General features: G+C 37.4%; 2 protein-coding genes across 9 annotated transcripts in view; both read left to right on the plus strand.

Moving 5' to 3' along the window:
• Positions 1-15,108, plus strand: part of ACOX1 (acyl-CoA oxidase 1) — a 26,219-nt gene extending 11,111 nt beyond the window's left edge. For 4 of the 5 annotated variants that reach the window (XM_026702024.2, XM_087924837.1, XM_087924839.1 and 1 more), the window contains 12 exons: positions 569-729; positions 2,290-2,397; positions 2,894-3,013; positions 4,369-4,484; positions 5,273-5,442; positions 6,474-6,636; positions 7,757-7,947; positions 9,189-9,368; positions 10,956-11,061; positions 11,154-11,297; positions 12,042-12,248; positions 13,635-15,108. In XM_026702024.2, coding sequence (XP_026557809.2) covers positions 569-729; positions 2,290-2,397; positions 2,894-3,013; positions 4,369-4,484; positions 5,273-5,442; positions 6,474-6,636; positions 7,757-7,947; positions 9,189-9,368; positions 10,956-11,061; positions 11,154-11,297; positions 12,042-12,248; positions 13,635-13,685 — 1,717 coding nt within the window. In that variant the 3' untranslated portion in view covers positions 13,686-15,108. The remainder of the gene's footprint in view (positions 1-568; positions 730-2,289; positions 2,398-2,893; positions 3,014-4,368; positions 4,485-5,272; positions 5,443-6,473; positions 6,637-7,756; positions 7,948-9,188; positions 9,369-10,955; positions 11,062-11,153; positions 11,298-12,041; positions 12,249-13,634) is intronic. The other variant, XM_026702025.2, reaches the window with a different exon arrangement.
• Positions 15,109-15,679: 571 nt separating this feature from the next.
• Positions 15,680-22,766, plus strand: part of FBF1 (Fas binding factor 1) — a 43,279-nt gene continuing 36,192 nt past the window's right edge. Inside the window, exons 1-3 of one of the 4 annotated variants that reach the window (XM_087924845.1) lie at positions 15,680-15,930; positions 18,193-18,298; positions 20,948-20,975. In XM_087924845.1, coding sequence (XP_087780971.1) covers positions 18,296-18,298; positions 20,948-20,975 — 31 coding nt within the window. In that variant the 5' untranslated portion in view covers positions 15,680-15,930; positions 18,193-18,295. Of the gene's footprint in view, positions 16,508-18,192; positions 18,299-20,947; positions 20,976-22,766 lie in introns of all 4 variants that reach the window. The other 3 variants (XM_087924843.1, XM_026702022.2, XM_087924844.1) reach the window with 3 other exon arrangements.

Raw genomic sequence — 22,766 nt, forward strand, 5'->3', positions numbered from 1 at the left:
TGAACAGGCTTACTAGCTTTAATTGCTGATTCAGAGCACCATCCTTTTCTTCCCAGAAGAACCTTTGAGAAAGCATTTAAAACAACAGAAATATTACAGATTGAAGCCACACAAGAAAGAGGATAATTGTAATGTAGACTGACTTTGAATAAAAGCTTTTGAGTAATTTTCCTCCTCCCCAAATTTGAATTGGATAAAGTTTTATTGCTTTGATTACATTGTGGAACATGATTTGTTCCTTTTTCAGTGTATGTACAGAAGCTAGTATTTGTATTCTCTAATTATTTTCAATATGTTTCCAGGGAACACGAGGACATTATTCTGGAATTTCTAGAATAATACTGCCCTTTTTTAATCACCTGAAACCAGTCCTCCTTTTGTGATCAGAGTATCCTCTGCCCTTTGGATTCTGTAACCCTGGGGAAAGAATGGTGCTTTGATAAATATGCTTGCTTCATTCTGATTTATCACATTATTTTTGTCTTCCCTGTCCAATCTGCACCTCTAATCTCACCTGCTTCCACTTATAATACCCCTTCACATTCCCTTCCCTCACATTTATTTACAGCTGCGTTCATCAAGGACGGCCTGAGCCTTTGGACCTCCACCTGGGCATGTTCCTTCCCACGTTACTAACCCAGGCAACCCAAGAACAGCAGGATCGCTTCTTCATGCCTGCTTGGAACTTGGAGATCATTGGCACATATGCCCAGACAGAGATGGGACATGGTACAGTACTTCCAAGTCTTATTTCACAGGGTAGACTAGCTTTTACAAAAAGTACCGGCTCTGTTTCATGATAGCCTAGGTCCTTTTGGCTGTTCAGTTGGCAGCAACATGCTTCTCCTCTAAGAAAAAGAAGCTATTCAGATGGACGTAGAGGCATAGATTTCTGATGATACAAAGACAGCTTGTTTGTTTTTTAAAATGGCATTGAGTCAAAGCACATTTTTCCTTGATTTCTGAAAGCCTTATGGTTGGCATACATAAAGCAATATTCTAATTACACAAAAATGTTTTTTGCACTTTAGAAAGTAAACTTGAAGAATAAAGATTAGCAAGAGTTATATAACTTCTGTCAAGTTAAAGTACCTTTTAAAAACTATTTCAGCTAAGTATCTTTCCTATTGGCTCTGATTTAATTTATATACACTTATAAATTTTCTGGGAAACGTCTTGGCTTCTCAAACAGTCATTTCTATTACCTTTAAATAAAACAATGCCTTTTTCAGGGCCACTTGGAACGATTTCTATTCTGTAGATTTTCCTGCACCTTCTGATATGCCTCTGAAGTAAAGTGTTCGGTCAATTTTATGAAAGGGAAAAATTGAAGAGCAATGTGATAGACATCCAATGTTCGTGTCTAAATCTGACTATTACCATAAAACCATACTTGTGCATTCAAGACAGCATATATATTTAGAAGTTATGCTACAATCAAGAGAAGGAAGCCCTGTGAGCTTTATACCTTGCTCCAGATCTGATTCATGTTCTGAAGAAAGGGCTGAGGACACATGTCTTTCGCTCCAAAAATCAGAAGTGCTATCACATTCTCTAAATCTATAAGATCAATCTACCTATATGAATGCAAGATGTTTTTAAAAGAAAAAAAGAAACTACTTCAACTTTACAGTGAAATATTACTTTTATCTTATATATATCTTATATCTGTGGGGTTTTTTAAAAAAAAGTCACTCAGCATATTTGAATGTCGCTGCAAGTCAATACATCACCTGAGTTGGATTTTACCGTTCAGTTTGAAAATTCTGGATGTTGAACTGCAACTGGGATATTGACAGTGGCTGCAGGAGGAAGAATGTGCATATGAAGATCTGGGATTTGAAAAACATCACAGAAGCAAATGTTGAAAATTTTAACCTGGTTCTGAAGATTTTTGTGCAGGACAATATCTGGATTTAGAGAAAAAGCCGTTTGTATCCTAAATCTTCTTTGGAAAGGAATTATCATGGGACTCTTTCATTTGCCTTATCAGATACCTAAATATGTATTTGTACATGGTGATAAATCTGTAAGACAAAGGAGCTGCATTTGATAGCACTCTTACATTAATAGGGCAATTAATGGAGTGACATGCATCCACAGTTTCATGCATGCCTTTCTTGCAATGTGTTTGCTATTAACCATTATGTAAATGTACATTTTCAGGCAGTTTTCTTATTTGCACTGCTTGGCTTTGCATTGCTAATGAAGATTGTTGAAATAAATCTAATTGTGTATACTTGTGCTGAACTGTGCAATTTTGAAATAAGATTTGCTACCTGCCTACAGGAACTCATCTCCGAGGACTGGAAACCACAGCCACCTATGATCCTGCTACCCAGGAATTCATCCTTAATAGCCCAACTGTGACTTCTATTAAATGGTGGCCAGGTGGATGTAAGTGTATTATTACACAATTAAAGCTAAAGGAAGAGCTGGTTTTTTTCCCTTCAAGCTTTTAAAGTGTGAAATCAATTAACTATTGATACATTTTGAAACATAACTTCAGTTGTATAATATTTTTGATTATTCTGCACTGTAGAAAGTATGAGTAAAAAAACTCTGGTTTCTGTTTTAGGGCTAAGCCTTAGACTCAACATATTAAAATTAACATTAGTTTTATTAGCCTAATATAATGTAGACATCATACAGAATTAAATATTTCTGTTTCACTAATTCTACACATTTGTCATTTAATTATTCTGCATATTATTTATTCCTTCTATTTAATTTTAGTTTGGGAGTAAAAGGAAGTGTTTTACATCATAAAATCTACAACAGCCTGTTGTCTGTATTATTATTTTTGTGGTCAACATATACATAGAATGCTTCTTGGACTGTCAAATAAACTTCCATTTACTAAGTTGTATTCCCCCACCCCCCTTTCTTGCAGTGGGCAAGACATCAAACTATGCCATTGTTTTGGCTCAGCTTTATACTCAAAACAAATGTCATGGGTTACATGCTTTCATTGTGCCTCTACGTCAGTTGGGAACCCATGAACCGCTGCCAGGTATTAAGTCTATCACTATTGTGTTACTATTCTTTCTCAACTAGGGTTGTGTGAGAAACTGGTAGGGATTCCTTGAGAGGTTGCGATTTAAAATCAACAATGTTTTTAGCTTTCTGCTTTCAGTTTTGACAATTTTTACACATCATGATTCAGCTACTGGCTTGCTGCTTTGCGGTTGTAACCGTTGCAGATTGTGTAGGTTAGAGGTGAATAGTATTTTGAAACTTTAATGGTTTTTGCCATTTTTAGGCAGAGATTCCCTGACATCTGAAAATTATTTCAAAGGTTTTTCCTAGGTAAAAAGGTGGAGAAAGTCTGCTCAAGTGAATATCTAGCATATTTGTGTTGCCATATTAGCTGCCATATAAATGAATCAGAAAGTCCATATTGGAACAATATGTGATATCCAACATGAAACATTTGATACCACAAATCTTCAAGGGCTACATTGTATTGGGAAAAACTGAATTCAAAGAAGTACTTGCAGTCCTCAAGTAGGTGAGATAAAGGAAGCAATGTTCATAAGAAAGCAAAATATACATAGTTTTTCAGTTCCACATTGCAGCATATCAAGTAGAATATAGAAAATATAGTACAACGAGTACATATTAAAATGATTTTAAAGCCTTGACTATTTTTAAAAATTTTAAATGGGGGAAATGTTGCTGAACAGAATCCATTTTTACAAAAATAATTCTTTATCCATTAATTAGATTTAATTTGTCATAATTCAAGTAAGGTTCAACTAATATTAAAATTCCCTAAACTGTGTGTATTAGCTCATGCTGCAATAATAAAGTTGTAGCTCCTTTTGCATTTGATGTCAAGAACTTTGAATCTCGGTGCATTAGGTAGAGTTAGATAAGAACCCACAGCTGACTCATCTGGATAGTATGGAAGTTTTCCTCTACATTGATGAATGGACAGAGTTTGAACACTCACTCCTAACTGAAAATCACAGCCAAAACAACTTATTTTAAAAATGGCAGAGTAGAAAAAAATTATTAAAATCTGCTATCCAATCTTAAAATTTGTGAATTTAATATCACTTTGTTTTCAAGATGGGAACAAAATAACACCAATGTTTTAGGGGAAAAAGAAAAGAAAAGAAAGCTATATCTATCCATCACTATAAATGAAATGAACATTTTTGCAATTGTGGCCTTCAAGTCTTATTTTCAGGACACAGTTTTGGAATTAGCATCATTGGTGCTTCTACCTTCAGCACTTTGAACTAATTTATGTTGGGAAAAAGGATACTTTATGAACATTCCCCACTTCCCCCTTCCCCACAAAAAATTCAATTTTGTATTAAGAAATAATAGGTAAATTTCTTTGGCTTATTCTGTTTGCAGGCATCACCATTGGTGACATTGGCCCAAAATTTGGTTATGATGAAATGGATAATGGCTACTTAAAAATGGACAACTTCCGTATCCCCCGGGAAAATATGCTAATGAAACACGCCAAGGTAAACTGGGCCTTGTTTTGTTTTTGCTATTTATCTGCACCAGATGTTTAGACAGCTTGAAAGAGAAACTACCCAAAGTCAAGGCTTCATATTATCAGGAGGCAATTGATCATCTGATAGTCAAAAGCAATCCCCAAGTTTGTGTTAAAGAAAGGGCCATCAGGTAAAATTCAGATGTATCTCATTTGTCTGAGGGTTCTGTTTGCTAAGTTTCTCTCATTAACAGCTCTTGAACTCAGCTTCCGGGAAGTGTGTTCAAGAATGTGTTTGTTGCAGTTTATGATAACAGAGGAGGAAGAGTCCCTGTCAAATGAAGGCAGTAAATGGGAAGGCATGATTACTATTAATGTCAGATAGAGTTTAGCTTCCTCCCCACCTTCTACATAGTGAATGGTAATAACATGTTAACTATCTGGTCTTCCTTTTCATAAATTTACTAGTCATCTATATTATTTAACCACCTTAATGGTATCTATTAATTTGTTGTCAATGTACATGAAACTGCTTAGGTAATATGACCTAGTTAGCATGAGAATGATGTTATTGGCTTCACAACGTGCTAAGCAAGAGAATTAGTTTTAAATTATTTACCTGTTACTTCATGTCAGTGATGTCCAAAACATTCATTTATAACACCAATGAGTAGAACTACTTCTAAAATGACAAATACTTTTGAATAGGGACCTAACAAGAAATGTTTAGTGGATTCAGTGACATAGTACAATGTTGATTTTTATAGTCTTACAAACCATTACTTGGTGGACACCTTCACTATTTTATTTTGCTAGGTTGAACCAGATGGCACATATGTGAAGCCTCTCAATGCCAAGCTGACTTATGGGACCATGGTATTCATCCGTTCATTGATTGTTGGAGATTCTGGTCGCAGTTTAGCCAGAGCCTGTACAATTGCCATCCGCTATAGTGCTGTGAGACATCAGTCTGAGTTAAAGCCTGGGTAAGAAGCTTGTATTAGCATCCCTAATAGGTCAGTTTTTGTAATGCCATAAAAATTGGCAAATCTCTTTGCCATCTTGTCCGTAAGACTTTTGTCCATGAAAAAATATGTGTGTTATTTAAAAAAAAACAAGTTTGCCTTTCAAAAGCAAAACAAGTTTGCCTTTCACTTCTTGGGAAGTGCAGTTAATAAGAACAGTGTAGAAAAGCCTAGCAATGGCCTTGGAGAAGATGTGCAAGAGCTCAAGTAAGCACAAGAGACAGTCTTGCCTTAGCTCTCTTTGGTATAACAGGAAGGAGAGAGAAAACCCTGTCAGATCTCTAAGGATCTACTATCATAAGTTATAGTATATCTTCTGGGTCTGTTTCTTGACCCAACTTACCTCAAACTTCTAACAAGCAGAATTTGCTGGCAAATTTTAACATTCACTGTGGATTTTGTGAGTCAGAGAAATAGTTACTTTGTAAAAAGAAAATACAAGCCCGCTCTAACACACATATCCCTTTTTTTTGTCATTTTGGCTACACGCAGTTGAATCAGAGTTGTTGTCAGGACTAGCCCTATATTGGGAATCATTATTACTGGGGATCTGCCAATTTGTGATGATACAGAAGGGACCAAGACATGAGAAACAGTTGCACGGCAACCACAGTATAAGCTACAATGAGTCAGGAAAAAGATAGAATTATCCTAGAACTGCAGCCATTTGTTCACAATTGTTCATTAAATTAATGTCCTAAACTATTTCACTATTTGCGTTTTTTCCCCTTCCCTCCACTTTTTGGACTTCTCTCCTGTATTTTGCTAGTTACTTAACCTCTTTCGTATTTTGAAAAAATAAGAAATAGCTTTATTTGCCACATATTGGACCAAGTCAGGACCACTTTTACAAGTAAGTATATTTGTACTTTAAATGTATATGTCATTAGAGTATACCCTTAGGACAGTGTAAGTCTTTGGTTTTCTCCATTTCTAAGGAATTAAATCAGCATTATAGTGGTTTAATTCTCTCTTTTATTTGCTTGGTTAAGGGGACCAGAACCTCAGATTTTGGATTATCAGACTCAGCAGTACAAACTCTTTCCTCTCCTAGCAACAGCATATGCTTTCCACTTTGTGGGTGCATATATGAAAGATACATATCATCGCATCACTGGGAACATCCAAGATGGAGATTTGAGTGAACTGCCAGAGGTGGGGCTCATGACCTTACAGAACATTGAATTTTGCCATTGACAACTATACGGTTTAGTTTGTTTTTTCAAAATAATGGAATAAAAAAAATTCCTGGGAAGGAACAGAATCAAGAAAAAAAAATATTGAGGGGACTATATATATCACAGATAAATTCTTAGGCGTGATTGATACTCTCTCAGTTTAAATCCCTTTGTCTTTGTCACCTAAATTGAATTCAAGATGGCACCAACAGCAGCCTCAGCGAAATGCTGATAGTTTTTATGTTTTTTTATGATTTATATTGTTTACTGAGTGTCCTAGTATGATTTATGTTGATTGCTTATTTAGTATCCATGACTATCACTAAGTGTTATATCTAATGTTTTATGATGAATGTATTTTTAACAATGACTGTAATAATGATCTATCACTATTGTTGTAAGTACACTAAGAGTTTATGCACTGGAGACAAATTCCTTGTGTGTCCAAACACATTTGGCCAATAAAGAATTATAATTCTATTTGGAATACTTTTGTGGAATGTTCTTGTAATGAGAGTGGATGAGAGAGATAAGCTCATCACTGGCATGAGGGCCACAAGGTGATTTTTGTAACCTCACTGTTTAGACCAACAAATCAAATCCTTAAAGTTCCACTTCTGGTATATCAGTCATTTAAATTATTATTATTAAATTCTGATTGGACTTGTTCCTGAAAATTTATCCTGAAAATTTTTGTAAGCCTTTGTCCTTCATGTGCGTTACATGTAAATATGTACATACAAAGCTCAGAATCATGTAGTCTGAGTTTGGCAGCTATAGAAATGATTTAATAAATGTGACACTGGTGTAAATCGAAAAGTGGACATGACAGATGGAATTCTTATGATTTGCTTTGCTGGTTCAAAGTTTGAAAAAAATCTAGATAGAACAGTATGTTTTATGTCTTGACAGAATGTGCCCTCTTCTTGGAGCTTTAACATCTTTAGGAAGAATTTTGATCTTGGAGATAATCTGGATTACCATTTTTAATCTTGTCTCTCTTCCACCCCACACCAAAAATTTGGGAAGATAGAATTTAGTGGCAGGACAAATATGGAAGAAATAATTATTTTGTTCTTAATTACTTTCTTTCTCAGTTGCACGCACTGTCTGCAGGGCTCAAGGCTTTTAGTACCTGGACTGCCAACGCTGGCATTGAGGAATGTCGGATGGCATGTGGGGGACATGGCTACTCCCACTGCAGTGGTTTGCCTGATATTTACGTCAACTTCACTCCTTCTTGCACTTATGAAGGAGAGAATACTGTGATGATGTTGCAAACTGCCCGGTAAGTCATACCACTTGTTAGCTGTGTGACTTTTTGCATGCACTCAAACACCAAGAACGAAGAAACATAAAAATTTGAGCCTATGCTGTAGATATTATTTGAATAGGCTAAAATGCAAAGATATGCAAGGCCTACTAATAAAAGTCGAGGAACATGGTAAAAAAAAACGGGACTACAATTAAATGAAAGAAGACCAAACTAATGACAACAGGTAGAACAATCACCCTTAGAATGATAATCAAGAGATCAAAATGATACATAGCTTCTGTTTTTTTAGGATCAACCATCAACAGTAAACCCAAGTGTGCTTTTTCAAGAGGCAACTGGACTTTCTGGTTGAGGAGTGAAATCTCTTCAAAGAAAAATTAGAAAATCTAGTTGTCTATTGAAAAAGCATTTTTGGAACAACCATGACCTGGATGACTGAGAATCTCTATAGACATCAACAGTAATGGAACAAGCAATCAAGAAATAAGCCCTAGATTAGCACATGGTAGAGCAGTCATTAAAGCCTTGGAAAAAATATTCAGATGCTGTGGTTGTCTATATTTACAAAGGTCAGAATTGTGCAGGCAATGATATTCCCTGTGATGCCATGTGAAAGTGCAAGTTAGACTTTTGCTTGAAGCAGGATAGGAAGATATTGATGTTTTTAAACTTTGGTGTTGGAGAAGATTCCTGAGAACACCGTGGACAGCCAAGAAAATAAGTGGGTCATTGAACAACTCAACTCTGGTTCTCATTTGAGATAACAAATTATCAGGCTCAAATTATCCTTCTTCAAATACATTATGTGAAGACCTAGCTCTCTAAAGAAGGCTCTAATTCTAGGTGGAAGAAAAGAGAAGAGTGTAACCAGCAAAGTAGATGGACTCGGTTATAGTGGCAATGCATGCATCATTGGAAGATCTGAAAGGAGAAGTTTAGGACAGAAAGTCTCTGTGTGTGTGTGTGTGAGAGAGAGAGAGAGAGAGAGAGAGAGAGATATCACTAATAATTGTCACAGATTTGAGGGCATATAAATCAATGTATGAAGTACTCTGGTTAAGTGCAGCTTTTTTGACCCAGTCTGAGTTTTCTAGTCTAACTTGACATAAGCTATGTTAATTATTGACCTCTTTTCTACCTTCATAATTTTATCCCATAAGATTTTTTTTTTAAATTATAGTGCGACTGTTGATAAAAATTATTATTATTATGAGCTATCATATAACATTGAAATAATTTTGCTTTGCATTTAGATTCCTTGTCAAAAGTTATACCCAAGTTAGTTCTGGACAGTTAGTTAGTGGCATCATGTCTTACCTGAATGACCTATCAGGACAGCATATTCAGCCCCAGCATGTGGCTGCTAGACCCACAACTCTGCATATCAACAACCCTTCCAGTTTGGTGGAGGCATATAAATTGAGAGCTTCAAGGTAGGTCAATATAAAACATTATGAAATTTCTCAGCGTAATTTCAAACTTCTCATCTTGTCTCTCTCATTTTTATTAAGCAAGTTGCTTTCTTGGTTACTTCATTCTAACAATTTTATATCCGGCTGATTTGATCTGGGTGGGATTGGGCAGTTGCTGCTAATATGGCCTTCAAATAGTGGACCCAGCTCTAACTGACAAATGCAAACTACTAATTGACAACTACCAAAAAGATGTATCGGGATGTAGCAACTATATGTTCCTAGAGCAGAATCACCCAGAAGATTGCAGGTTTGAGAAGAGGGCAGGGCAGAAGGTAGTTAGTCTTAAATATGAATGAAATGCCAGACTGCTCAGTAATTAATCTTTTATGGAACAGTTTGAAATGGGGCCTGCAGGAGATGGAACTCTGTAAAGAAAGATTTGTCCAGAATAGCATGATTTGGAAGATAGGTTATTTCAAAAATTGATCAAGGGATAGTACCCCTGAAAATAAATTTAAAAACAATACTACTGACCCAGAAAATAAGAATCAAATCCCTTTTTCATAGTCTCCTAAAAAGGGGGGCAATGCTATCTAATAGGTTCTAGCATTCCTGCTTTGTTTCAGAGCAATGGTACTAAAATGCTTCTGTAGTTATATCCTGGGGTCACTTTTGACCAAGGTCAAATGCAATGGCTTCCCTATTGTGAACTGAGATATAGCTAAAATTGCAAAGGGGAAAGTGTTATTATGTTCAATCAAGTTGTAACACAAATTATATTAACATTATATCACCCTTTGACTTTGGATTTTACTGATCGAGATAAACTTGTTGTAGAAATTGGCTAGTGCATATTAAGTACGTAAAAGTAAAACGTTGAGACTGTAATGTTACTGTTTTATTCTACTATGGTAAAAAAAAAGTCAGAAATCAACGCGTTTATTTTCCTGACCTTATCCAACACTTCTTTCTCTTCCCTTTTGCCGCCTCCATTTCCCATTATTTTCATTTTCCTTTGTATTTTATAGCTTGATAAGCTTAATAAAATTATTAATAACAACAGCATATTACCCTGAATTCTCAGCCTATGACTAATAGAAGGAATAAATAACTTTTCATGCAGTGATGTTCAAAATGTTATTACTATTAAAATAGGACACATTAGAAAGCAGCAACTAAAATAAATGGGGAAATAAACCAGAACAACTGTCCCTGTTACTATTACTAACACTTCAAAGGCCTTGGTTTCATTCATTATGATCAACAGAGAGCAATATTAAAAATAGTATTTAGGCCATAAGAATGAGACTGTCTTCCTTCCATTTAATGATATTTCAAAATATGGGGCAAAATCTGCATTGACAGCTTTGTGAGAGAATGGGAATTATTATTGTTCATTTTACAGAGTAGGAATAAAGGCCAAAGTTCACTAGGAGTAAAAGCTGGATTGAGTTTGGATTTTAAATCCTTGGCTTTGTAAGCCATCAGACATTTGAGGCTATGGCTATCATTGCCATATCAATTTTCAGATGTCACTAGTTGACTGTTACTTATGGCCTCCATTCCATGTATAATAAATGGTGCTTGTATTTTTCTATGATACAGGATGGTTGAGTTTGCAGCAAAAAATTTACAGGCTGAACTGAACCGTCGGAAAAGCAAAGAAGATGCTTGGAACCGGACTTCCATTGATCTAGTACGAGCATCTGAGGTCAGTAGCACCTCAGAATATGATAGATACTCTTGGATAGTTATTCATTTTTACACTTGAAGTCACTTCAATCTGCCATCTAACTTTTTCAGGCACACTGTCACTATGTGGTGGTCAAACTATTTACAGCGAAGCTTTCAGAAATTGGTGACCCAGCTGTTCATGCTGTCATTAACAATTTGTGTTTACTATATGCTCTATATGGGATTATAAAGAACTCTGGAGACTTTCTACAGGTGGGTAAATAATTTCTACTTTGAGCTGAATGGTTCTGTTAGACAGAGAATGTAGCTCAGATATAAATTAATCAGACCTGGAGGGAAAAAAGTGAGCAATCTTGTGATGATATAATTTGATAATGAAGGCAAGGTTAGATTATTACAGATAAAACAAAGACACCCTTGTTGGATTTGGAATACATCTTTGCCATACAAAGCAATTGTTTATGGAATGCAAATGAACATGTAAGTCATATTTTGCCCTTGGGAATTGCAATGTCTACATTGAAAATATTGTGCTGAAATGACATTTTCAGCCCTCCAAAATTAAATGAAAATGGTATGAAAACTGTAAATGTTGAATTCTTACCATTTCTTACCAAAGCTCACAGGTCAGCTGCCAAAGATGTCACAGTGATATCACTGATGCTTTGCTAAATCTAGATCTTCTTAAAATTGGGAACAGGAAGGTATTTTATGTGAGATCATACCAAGGACCTAAAAAGTTAGATAAATGAACATTGGAATGGATGAACATTAACCATCAGAGTAATTTTATTCTTCAGAAAAGAAATGCCATTTTTGTTTAATACAGGCAATACTCAATTGCAATCTTAATTGCTTATTTAGAATTAAAGTTCAGATCAGATTTGTTTACATATCTAAAAGATCAGCTTTTTTATTAATTCTCCCTGTAACGATTGACAAGCACTTAGAGATGTAGAGCTCTGACTGTTTTGAATTTTTTCATTTTTGCTTCAGGGAGGCATTTTGACAGAGGCCCACCTAATTCAAGTGAACATGCATATAAAAGAACTCTTGGCTCTTATCCGTCCTAATGCAGTAGCTCTGGTGGATTCCTTTGATTTCTGTGATTCTGTGCTTAGATCTGTGCTTGGCCGGTATGATGGTAACATATATGAAAATATGTTTGAGTGGTCAAAGAAATCACCACTAAATAAAACACAGGTAAGTAATTGCTTTTGTCAACCAGATACTAAAGGCTCTTAAGACATAGAGGAAGTCCTCACTCTATGATCATTTGGTCAGCTACAGCCTGAAGTTACAAAGAATGAATGGTGGTGATGACTTGTCCTCAGAGTTCCAGCCATCCAAGGACCCTCTTGGTAGCCATCTTGCATTTACAACCAGTTGCAATATCCCATGATCCCATGATCACCAACCTTCCCTGCCAGCTTCCTCAGAAAATCAATGGGGAAGCCAGCAAGGGAGGTTGCAAGTCACTGGGGTAAGTCTCCCTACTCATATAATTTCCTTCAGCTTCTCTGTCTCCACACTGGCTGCTCCCATACACCTTATCTGAGCCTCACTACTTCTCCCCTGACACTCATGCACTTCTTGCATCTTTTCCAAGCCTTGTCCCTCCTCCCTCGCACTCTCCTCCACCCAGCAGCATCCACTTACCTGCCTGCCAGGTTGTTTGTAAGCTATCTGCTACTTGCAACTTCTTGCTGGTTTCTACCTAGACTTAGCTGTGGGAAGTTGTCTTGCCTAACAACCATGAAATTTGGTTAACCACAATAACAGGACCACAGGAATTACCCATTTCTGAACAATGTAGTTGTATTGTTTAATGCCAGAAATCCCAGTCTCAATTGCTGTTGTAAATCAAGGATTACCTGTAGCAATAAAAGGTGATCATTAACTAATACTTTAAAAATGTACAATCTAAAAATCAGTTCACAAATATAGTTTATGAACCTGCAGATGTATAAAAAATGATCATCTGCAGATTCTTAACCTATTATTTTGTCAAATTACAGAAATATACAGCATTATGACTGTGTTCTTTCCTTAGGAGGAATTCCTATTGTAACTTATTTAGATCTAATGGGGAATTAGTTTACAGAAGCCAGGACTGCCATATTGAAAATAATGGCAAAGAACAGTTAGAGAACATGTGATTATACTGATCTACAACTTCATAAACTGATTGTCCTACAATGGTCAATAAAAATTGCTGTGTTTTTTTGCTAATAATGAAAACAGCTCATTTTATATAATTCTTGAATACTTGTATAATTTTCTCTGATTATGGAGATACTTATAGCAACTAAAGCTATCTGGATAGGGAAGGTACTATTAATCTACTTTTTCTGGCAAAATACTAGAGAGACTGCTGGACATTTTTCTTACTCTCTTAGTAGAAATTGATTTGATGCTATTATTTTTCACTAGATATGGTGTTATTCTTAATGGCAATTGTACATGCATAGCTGAAATCACTAAAGCAGCAATCCAGTATGCGCTTATTGGGAAATGTATTGTCCTAGTAAGAAGCGAGGTATGGTATGTCTTTAAAATTAATGCCCTCTTTTTTTCTGCCCCCTCTAGGTCCATGAATCTTTCCACAAACACCTGAAGCCATTGCAGGCTAAACTGTGATAACATTTGTTTGGTTTTGAATGTCCTTTAGTTTCTTGAAATAATATAATTTGCCCTATGAACATCTGAAGCGCTTGGCAAATCCAAATAGCCATAGGATAGTAATCATAGTCTTTTTAAAAAAAATATTGAATGAATTAGAGCAAGGAAACACAGTGATAAAAAATGCAATTTTAATTATGTTGAGAAACTATCCTTTTTAATGAGTCGGAAAAAGCTTTATAGATTAGTATAAAATGGTCAATCTGTAAGCCTTTTAAGCATCTGCAGAAACTGTGTTATCTATAGCAGATTTTTCACTACTAAGTAGTTCTAGAAAGCAGTTATTGAGTAGAAGCAACTTCTCCAGAAGCTCCTTTAAAAATGGTCTTGCACATTTTGTTAGCATTAATGCCACCTTAAAAGGCAGTTGTTGTCAAAGCCCTCCTGCACTTAACTACTGTAAGATTTTCAGCCTTGTCAGGAATTGGGCTTCAGGGACCTTGCACAAACTTTATGTGTGTATGTATGTAACTGTTTGGTGTTTCAGGAATGGATGATTCTTTGCCTTATGGGTGCAATCTGTCCTAGTATCATTCTTAATGTTTGTGTACAATTTCACTTTCAGCATTCCAAATGGCATGCAAGCATTCTATATTACATTTCCCATAAAACTGCCTAGAGCACACAGGCAAGATCTCTCTCAAGCAGTTTTTTCCCCCCTTTTTAAAAGTGTTGCCTTGTCCTCTGGGTGTTCAGGAAAATTGAATGGGAAAATGTCAGGAGTCCTATTTCATAGAAACAATGTCATCATTTCCAACTTGCAAAGTCATTGGGTAGGAAAAACCTTTACTCCACACAAACTATAGAGTATTCCTATGTCTGGTTTTAATTGTAGACTTTTTCCCCCCTGAAACACTCAGTTTTTTAAAACGGTGGAACATGGATTTTTGCCCCATATAATCATAGATGAGAAGAAGGTCCAGACTGGTAGACCCGTCAACCTACACAGTCTGGCTCTCAGAAGGCTGCAGAGAATACATTACCACATTAAAGGACCTCAGCTCTAGATTACTGTTAGCAGGCTAACATTTTAACATTGTGTAAAATTTTATTGTGTGAAATTACCATGACAAAATTGCAGAAGTTGGATTCAGTTTCAGTAATAAATCAAGACTTGGATCACAAACCAAGGAATTTCATAACATTGGAGAGTTGACATCTTAGATATATATCCCTGTTCAAGAGCTAAAAGTGCTCTTATACTGCAAACTTTGAGCAAGAAAAAAAAATTACAACTGAAACAAAAAACTGTTTATAATTGTAATGTGCTAACTATTGATGTATCTAATATAGCTGTACTTAACATAACTGGATTTCTGTGTACAATACTGACTGGAAATGAAAAACTGCAATAAAAGACTACTTGACATCTTGTGCAGAATATGTGGTGTACTTAAACTAATTTTCAAACAGTAAAATTTACTTTTTGGAGTGTTCGACAAGCCACCTGCTCATTCCTACTAATAGTTTTTGGTGTGTAATTTTCATGAGGTTAAAGGTCACAGGAAAAATGGCTTGTCAGAAACAACCCTGCAAAAAGGACAGGCAAAACTGAGGACATGATTTTAAAAAAAATAATTTTTAAGTGGAGGAATTTTTCCCTGGGAGGGGGGAGGGAGGGTGAAAGATCCTAGAAATAGAAGTTGCAAGAAGAGATAGCAGCATGAGGCTTTCTAGTTTGGGAAGGGTGAGAGAATGAAGCAATGGATCTTGGACAGAAGGCAAGATGACAGTGCCACCACCAGCTTCACGTAGTGCTACGGAAATTCAGCAAACTGGGCAACGTTAGAGGCTGGAAGAAAGAAAATTCTGGTTCTGTTGTCTTAGCTTTTTCTTTTGAAAAAGGTTAATGGCATTTGGGATAATTTGCAAGAATCTCTGCAAAGGGCCAGGGCGCGTTAAGCGCCAGCGTCATTCTCCGCTACTCCTTGTGGGGAAAAAAAAGGCGTAGTAGAGGCGTGTTTTTGCCCTGGATCACCAGTCCTCACGGGCCCTTCTGAAACCCGATCCTGCTCCAATTAAGTACAATAGCAATTTAGCAACGTTATAAATTGGGTAGCGAGCAGGATGAAACCCGCCTATGGTTCAGCAACGGCTGAAAACCGGCTTATGCAGGAAGGATTCAAACTCGCAAACCCGACACCTCCAGTTCTGTTCATAATCCCCGGGGAGAAGCCCGGTATTTCCTGTTTCGTCAGTGCCGGTGAGCACACGGGCCGAGTTAGCCGGGTGTCAGTCAATCTGCATTTCCTAAAAACGCTTTGCAGCGGTTGTGGGGGAAGGGCAAGCGAGTCCGTGGTTTGATAAGTAGACAGTCATTGGGGAGACGGGTGTTAGGTCCCTTTTCAAAGGAGAACACGGAAGACGGCGGCGGGCAAACGGGGGCGGAGGGCGAGAGGGTGTCTCAGAGGCTCTAAGCGGCCCCTTAACCCGAGGACTAGAAAATTGATTATTCTCTTTGCGGGGAAAGTGTCTGCAGCGAGTACTGCTCCTTGGCTTCTATGGTAACCGAGTTGTGTTCCAGTAAGTAACGGTGAAGGCTGTAGGTAGAAGGCAAGCGAGCTACAACCGTCATTAAAGTGGATCACAACGGCTTGATTCGGTACATATCGTGGCTTCCGGCATCTTGAGTGGAGACGCAACTAGGACAAACTTAAATTAGCATGAAAGGGTCGAAATACACAGCCTGCTACGCAACTTGCTAATCAACAATGTGTTTGGTTGGTTAGGATGCAATTGCGTGAATCCTGTTTACATTTCAATGCTTTGTGCAAATGCAGGTATATATATATATATATGGATTCATTTAGTAAGCCACTGGTTAGGATATTGGGTATGTACAGCTACAGTGAATTGTTTATAGTTCTCTGTCTGCCTGTGTGTGTGTGTGTTTTCTTAAGTTTTTGCGGGTACTTACATGTATGGCATTCAGCGGGTATTTTCCCACGTCATTGTAGTTGTGCTTTTAAAGTTGTAGCAACATTTCGGCAGAATCTCTTTAAAGTTGCTACAACTTTAAAAGCACAACTATAATGATGTGGGAAAATACCCGAACAAAGCTGAATACCATACATGTAAGTACCCGCGAAAACTAAAGAAAACAAATATATATATGTATGTGTATGTATAGAGGGTTACTAGGTTACAGATAATCGTGTTGAAAAAATCAACTTCTGGTGTTTGACACATCCTTGTAGACAATTAGGATGAGAAATGCCCCAGTTATGTCTTGACTTTCTAGCCTAGCCCTTGGGATCTCTAAGTTTGGTAGCGGATTCCTGAAGAGACTTGTCTCTAGATGTATGTGAATTAAAGAGTTTTACATAATATAATTGCCCAGAGTCTCTGAAGCAAGGTATAAATTTAATGAAATAGCAATAGTGTAAGAGAATCTTATATTTAGGAAAAATTCCTTCTCCCAACTCCACCTTCAAAGAATGAAAACAAAGCCACCCACTTCTATCAATTCTATCTCAGTTTCAGTGGCTTGTTTTGTTCATAACTGTAGATTAACCTTCCTCAAACTCGAGTCCCTAAGTGGCTGAATGATTGTAAAAACGGAGGTCCTCCACGCTTGGAAGACACTAATTATGAAAAATTGAGACAAACTATCAGGATGTAATAAGTATCAGAGGCAACCTGTTGATCTGATACTAGTCACATGCCATTAGAAAGTAATTGTATATTAGCTAAGGAAGCATTCTTTGCTCTGGTATGTTGGACTAGATCAGGGGTGTCAAACTCGCAGCCCATGGGCCAGATGCGTCATGTGCTGGTCCCGCCCCCGCCCATTTTAATGTGGGAAAAAGTCCTAATACATCACACGATGACATTGTGATGACATGAGTTTGATACCCCTGGACTAGATGATAGGAATTTGAGGAGCCCCAAATTTTGGACCCTAGTCCAGTGATGGTGAACCTTTTTGTTGTGGTGTGCTGAAAGCGCATGTGCACACTCGTGTCGGCCCCCACAATGCAATGAGCCCCCCTGCACATGCGCACGCAACATCCCCACCCTGCCCCCTTACCTGCACTGCGCATGCGCGTGCCTTCCAACTGATTTTCAGCTGGTTTGACACCGTTTTCGCCCTCCCAGAAGCTCAAAAGAAGCCTCTGCAGCCTCGGGAGTCTGAAAAATGGGCCTTCCGGAAATACCTCTGGAGTTTGGAAGTGTATTTAAACCCTGTAATCATTTGTTCATTGCCCTTGTGCCTCTACCCACAAGAGAACAGGGAGCCAGCATTTGCAAAAGTCAAAGCTCTTGTATTATTCACGGTGTTATACAATCACAGTGAGACCTCACCATTTACTAGGCTATAATGTGGTCAGCTGTTTAATAGATCAGTGTGTCTAACAAATACATAGGGCCTGCTTCAAGATTAAAATGCTGCTATAAGGTTATAAATGTCAGCTAGGATTCTTTAAAAATCCTAATAAATTATATTTTTATTTTGCATTGTAAGTGAGAAAGGCTGGAGAAACTGTTGATTAATGTATGTCTATACATGAAGAAAACTTGAGAAAATCACTTGCAAGAGATACAGCAATGCAATTGGAGACCATGAAATGGTAAGAATGATTATACTGTTCAACTGATTCTGTTGGATCATAGGCATACAGGTCGTCCTTGCTTAGCAGCTACGCCTTCAGTGTCTGTTCAGAATTGCAACAGCACTGAACAAATGGTACTTACAATCACTCCCCAAAGTTCTGGCTCTCAAGTACCCCCACAATCACATGATTGTGATAATGAGAACTTGGCTGCAGTGCCCTTCAGTCACATGATCACTATTTGTGACCTTTCCACAAGCAAAGTCAATGGGGAAGCTGGCAGGAAAGGCTTCAAGTCACTGTGGCAAGTCTCTTCTTCTGCCTAGCAGTAGCTACCCCTAAGCCCAAAATTGAACACATGCACCACTACAATTATCTGCACACCACTTCCATTTGGCACTTGCCAGCCTGCTTGCAAGATGCCTGAATCTACCTATTGGCTTCTCTATTGACTTTGCTTGTTGGAATCTAGCAGGAAGTTGCAAGGAGATCCTTGCTGAACCATTCAGGATCCTCACTTAATGATGGCAGAGAGACTGCCTATGTTAAGTGATGCAGGCACGTTGCATTTTAGAAATAAAACATGATGTAATACAGGGGTGTCAAACTCACATGACAGCGCCGTCATGTGATGTATTGGGACTTTTTCCCCCTTCACTAAACTGGGCGCGGACAGCATGTGACACATCCAGCCTGTGGGCCGGAAATTTGACAGCCCTTATGTAATGTGACTGCATCACTTAGTATCCCCAGTACAAATTACTATTGTTAAGTGAGGACTACCTCTAATGTAGAATGGCCTACTTTCAGCCAATTTAACTATCAAGAAAACAAGAACTCCAACCATTTCTCCAAGCATGTCTTTTTAGGGCAAATTCGGTAACACAAACTTTCCCAGAGGTTATTGGACTATACTATATGTTTGTTAGAATTGATAAGATTTCAAATGCAACAATTGTTGGTGGCTCTTTTATTGTCCATTAAGAAGGAGGAGACCTCATGTTCACAGAAAGAGTCTAATGAAGAGGTATCATACTTGGAGTTCATCCAGCATTTTCACTTCTTCATTCTAACTCTCTTCTCATAAAATCCTTACACAAGCCAGACTCAAATACTTACTCAAAATCCTTACTCAACCCAATTCATGAGCAACTGAGGCTCATGAATACTTCAGTGAAATTGTTCATATCAGTTTTTTAAACCAATATAACTAATAACCACTCTGTCCTCTGTTCCCCAATGCCCTTAGAGCAGAGGTCTCCAACCTTGGCAACTTTAAGACTTGTGGACTTCAATCCCAGAATTCCTCAGCCAGCTGAGGAATTCTGGGATTGAAGTCCACAAGTCTTAAAGTTGCCAAGGTTGGAGACCTCTGCCTTAGAGTACAGTAAGTCAAGACATAAATCCAGGATGAAATCTGTGGAAAATACATTCAATAGATGAACAAACCTATCCCTGAGATTGCACCAGTTCTTAATTGTTTTGAAATCAAATTCACTGTAGTCTTATCTTCCCTCCAGCAATATCTTGCAATCTAGCCACCATTCTCGTGTTTATCCATTGCAAGGATCACAGTATTTGTGTGGCCTAGATTTCCACGTGAATCAAGATAATCATTTACTTTGTTAGCTATCCTGTTAACAATTGTAATGGTACATGACAATGACCTTGAGGGGCAAAGGGGAGAGATGTTGCCTAGAAAATGAGTAGACAAAAGAGAGGAGTCCCCATGGGCTTAATGGTCAGAAGAAGAAATTATCTTATCTGACCATTTCCCAGGTAGCATCTCTTCCCCTCATCCCTCGAGATCTTTGTCACATACCTTTGCAGCAAAAGATGGAATGTGGAACTCCACGTTTGATTGGATTTATCTTATGAAAATTGTTCACTGATGCTAGAAGAAACAAATGTTGGAAGGTAGAAGAAAGACTAAACTTCAGACATGCTAACAATATCATTTTGGTAACTGTAAGTGAGGAAGACTTAAGAAATCTGTTGTTAAAAGTGAAAGCTTGGCATTAAAAATAACTCCTACAAATCTGCCAATTGCTTGTACTAACCTAATGCAAACTGCGGAAAAAGCTAGCCAAAGCAATAACATACATTATCTTCCTGGGTTCAACAATCTACAGGGGTGGTGACTGTCTCCATGAAACAGGAGCCTGCTTCTTGGAAGAAATACTGACAAATCTAGGCAAAATTTTAAAGTATAGATTCTCCATTTGGTCATGAAAAGTTGGAAGCAAGAGAATAATATCGGAAGTAGCCTTTGTCCAATTGGGCAACTTCCAGATGCCTTGGCTATCAAGTCTGATAATTCCAAGACCTTTGGGAATTAGGCAGAAGAGTATCTGAGGTGTTTGAAAAGTACCAGCGATACTTTCATCAGCAGAATTGTATATTGCATTGTTTTCCAGGGTAAAATGTTCACATTTTAATTCACATTAGAATAAATAAAATTAATTTATATTTGGGTAAATTTATCTGGATTAAATACAAATTTACCTTGAAGTATAAATCAGTTCAAGGTTTATAAGAGAGAAAACCAAAGGTTTGTAATTGTTCATTCTTTTATCTGTTTACTTCTGAATTTAATCCAGGTTTGACAATTTGCCCTCTATGCTTTCATTTTTCTAACCAAATATTTATCCTTTTTTTTTTCTTTAGGCAACAAAACTTAAGAAAAGTTTAAGAAGTAAGTGCATTTGTGTTTCTCCTTTCTTGGGATCCACTAAGTATTAGCCTCACAGGTTGCTCCAATGGATCCTGCAATGTCATTGGAAGCCAGTTTCAAGATATTGTATCAAGAGCAGCTTTGAAGTTCCTATTCCTGTGCTTCCCAGAAAGATCAATTTGGTTACCTGGATGAAAGGCAGGCATTTCTCAATAATAGTTACATAATAAAAAAATAGCACCATCATCCTGGTGAACTGTGTAATAGACTAATAAAACATGCAAAGTTTTTTTTTCTTAGCAGTATTTTAATTGATGTGTTTAATTAAATTCTTCTAGTTATCATTAAGATCAAAGGTGATCTAAAAGGGAAGGCTGCACGAACTCATTTTTCAGAAATGAAAGCCAGAGTGGGCAGGGCCATATAATGCTTATGAGCAGAGATAGATGGGGAAAACTATGGATTCCTTTGATTTTTTTTTTAACTAAATCATACTAAATTTAGGACTTGTACGACAATGTTCAAATGTTTTGTACCTCAGAATATCAGAAAATGATGCCATCAATTTGTAGCACTTGTGCTTGGAAGAGAACCTAAGACAGGGGTGTCAAACTGGTGGCCCGCTGGCTGGATGCATTACACGCAGGCTCACCCCAGCTCCGCAAATGAGGAAAAATGTCACGAAACGTCATGTGACAGCAACATGACACGGCAAATTTGATACCAGTGATCTAGGATCTTCAGAAGAGACTTTGAAGGATGTGGGGCAGTCAAATTGCTCTCTTGTTATTTCCATCTCTGGCAAAGTGCTCATTCTGCCATGTTTTGATTTGACAAGTCTTGTGTAATTACAGGTGAGCTAGTTTGGTGTAGTGATTAAAGCACCAGGCTGTTGCAAGTTCTAGTCCCACCAGTGTTCTCTTTGTCAGCCATAGCAAGAAGGAAAAGGCAAATCACTTCCCAAAATGCTGCCACAAAAACTACAGAGGTAGTCCTTACAACAGTTCATTTAGTGTCTATTCAAAGTTACAATAGCACTGGAAAAGTGACTTATGACCATTTTTCACACTTATGATCCGTTGCAGCTTGCCCAAGGTCATGTGATCAAAATTCAGGTGCTTGGCAACTGATTGATGATTGCAGGGTCCTGGGGTCATGTGATCATCTTTTGCAACCTTCCGACAAAGGAAGTCAATAGGGAAGCCATATTCATTTAACAGTTGTGTTAGTAACTGAACAACTGTGGTGATTCCCTTAACAATTATGGCAAGAATAGTCATAAAATGGGGCAAAACTCATTTAACTATCTCGCTTAGCAACAGAAATTTTGGGCTCAATTGGGGTCGTAAGTCGAGGACTACCTGTATTGACTGGAGACTGACTCAAAGGTACAAAAGAAAATGTTTTCTGTTATGTATGCTTTGTTATAAAAGTTTTGATTTGAATGGCATCCTATCGTTTTAAGTAAATGGCATAAAGCAAGAGAGTTGAAAAAGAAACTGCAGACATAGTGGCTCACTGAGAGGCATGTTTTGCATTCGATAGTGCTTCCATATCATAACTTGCATAATTCCAGCTTGCATCGCAACTGTGTTTTGGTCAACCCATTCCAAACCCCGATTAAAAAGGAGCATGAAGACAATATTATAACTGGGTCAAATATTGTTAAAGCATACTTTGGTTTATCTGGTATCATTTTGATGTAGACCTAACCATGGTAATTTGGGAATGGTGTCTATATATCCAGATATTTATGGATTTTAACTGCTGTAGCTAAAATAAATGATAACATAGACTACGTATGAGCTCAGC

This window comes from Pseudonaja textilis, chromosome 2 (assembly GCF_049901715.1).
Source record: "Pseudonaja textilis isolate UNSWEBS1 chromosome 2, rPseTex1.2, whole genome shotgun sequence".
In the NCBI taxonomy this organism is placed as follows: domain Eukaryota; kingdom Metazoa; phylum Chordata; class Lepidosauria; order Squamata; family Elapidae; genus Pseudonaja; species Pseudonaja textilis.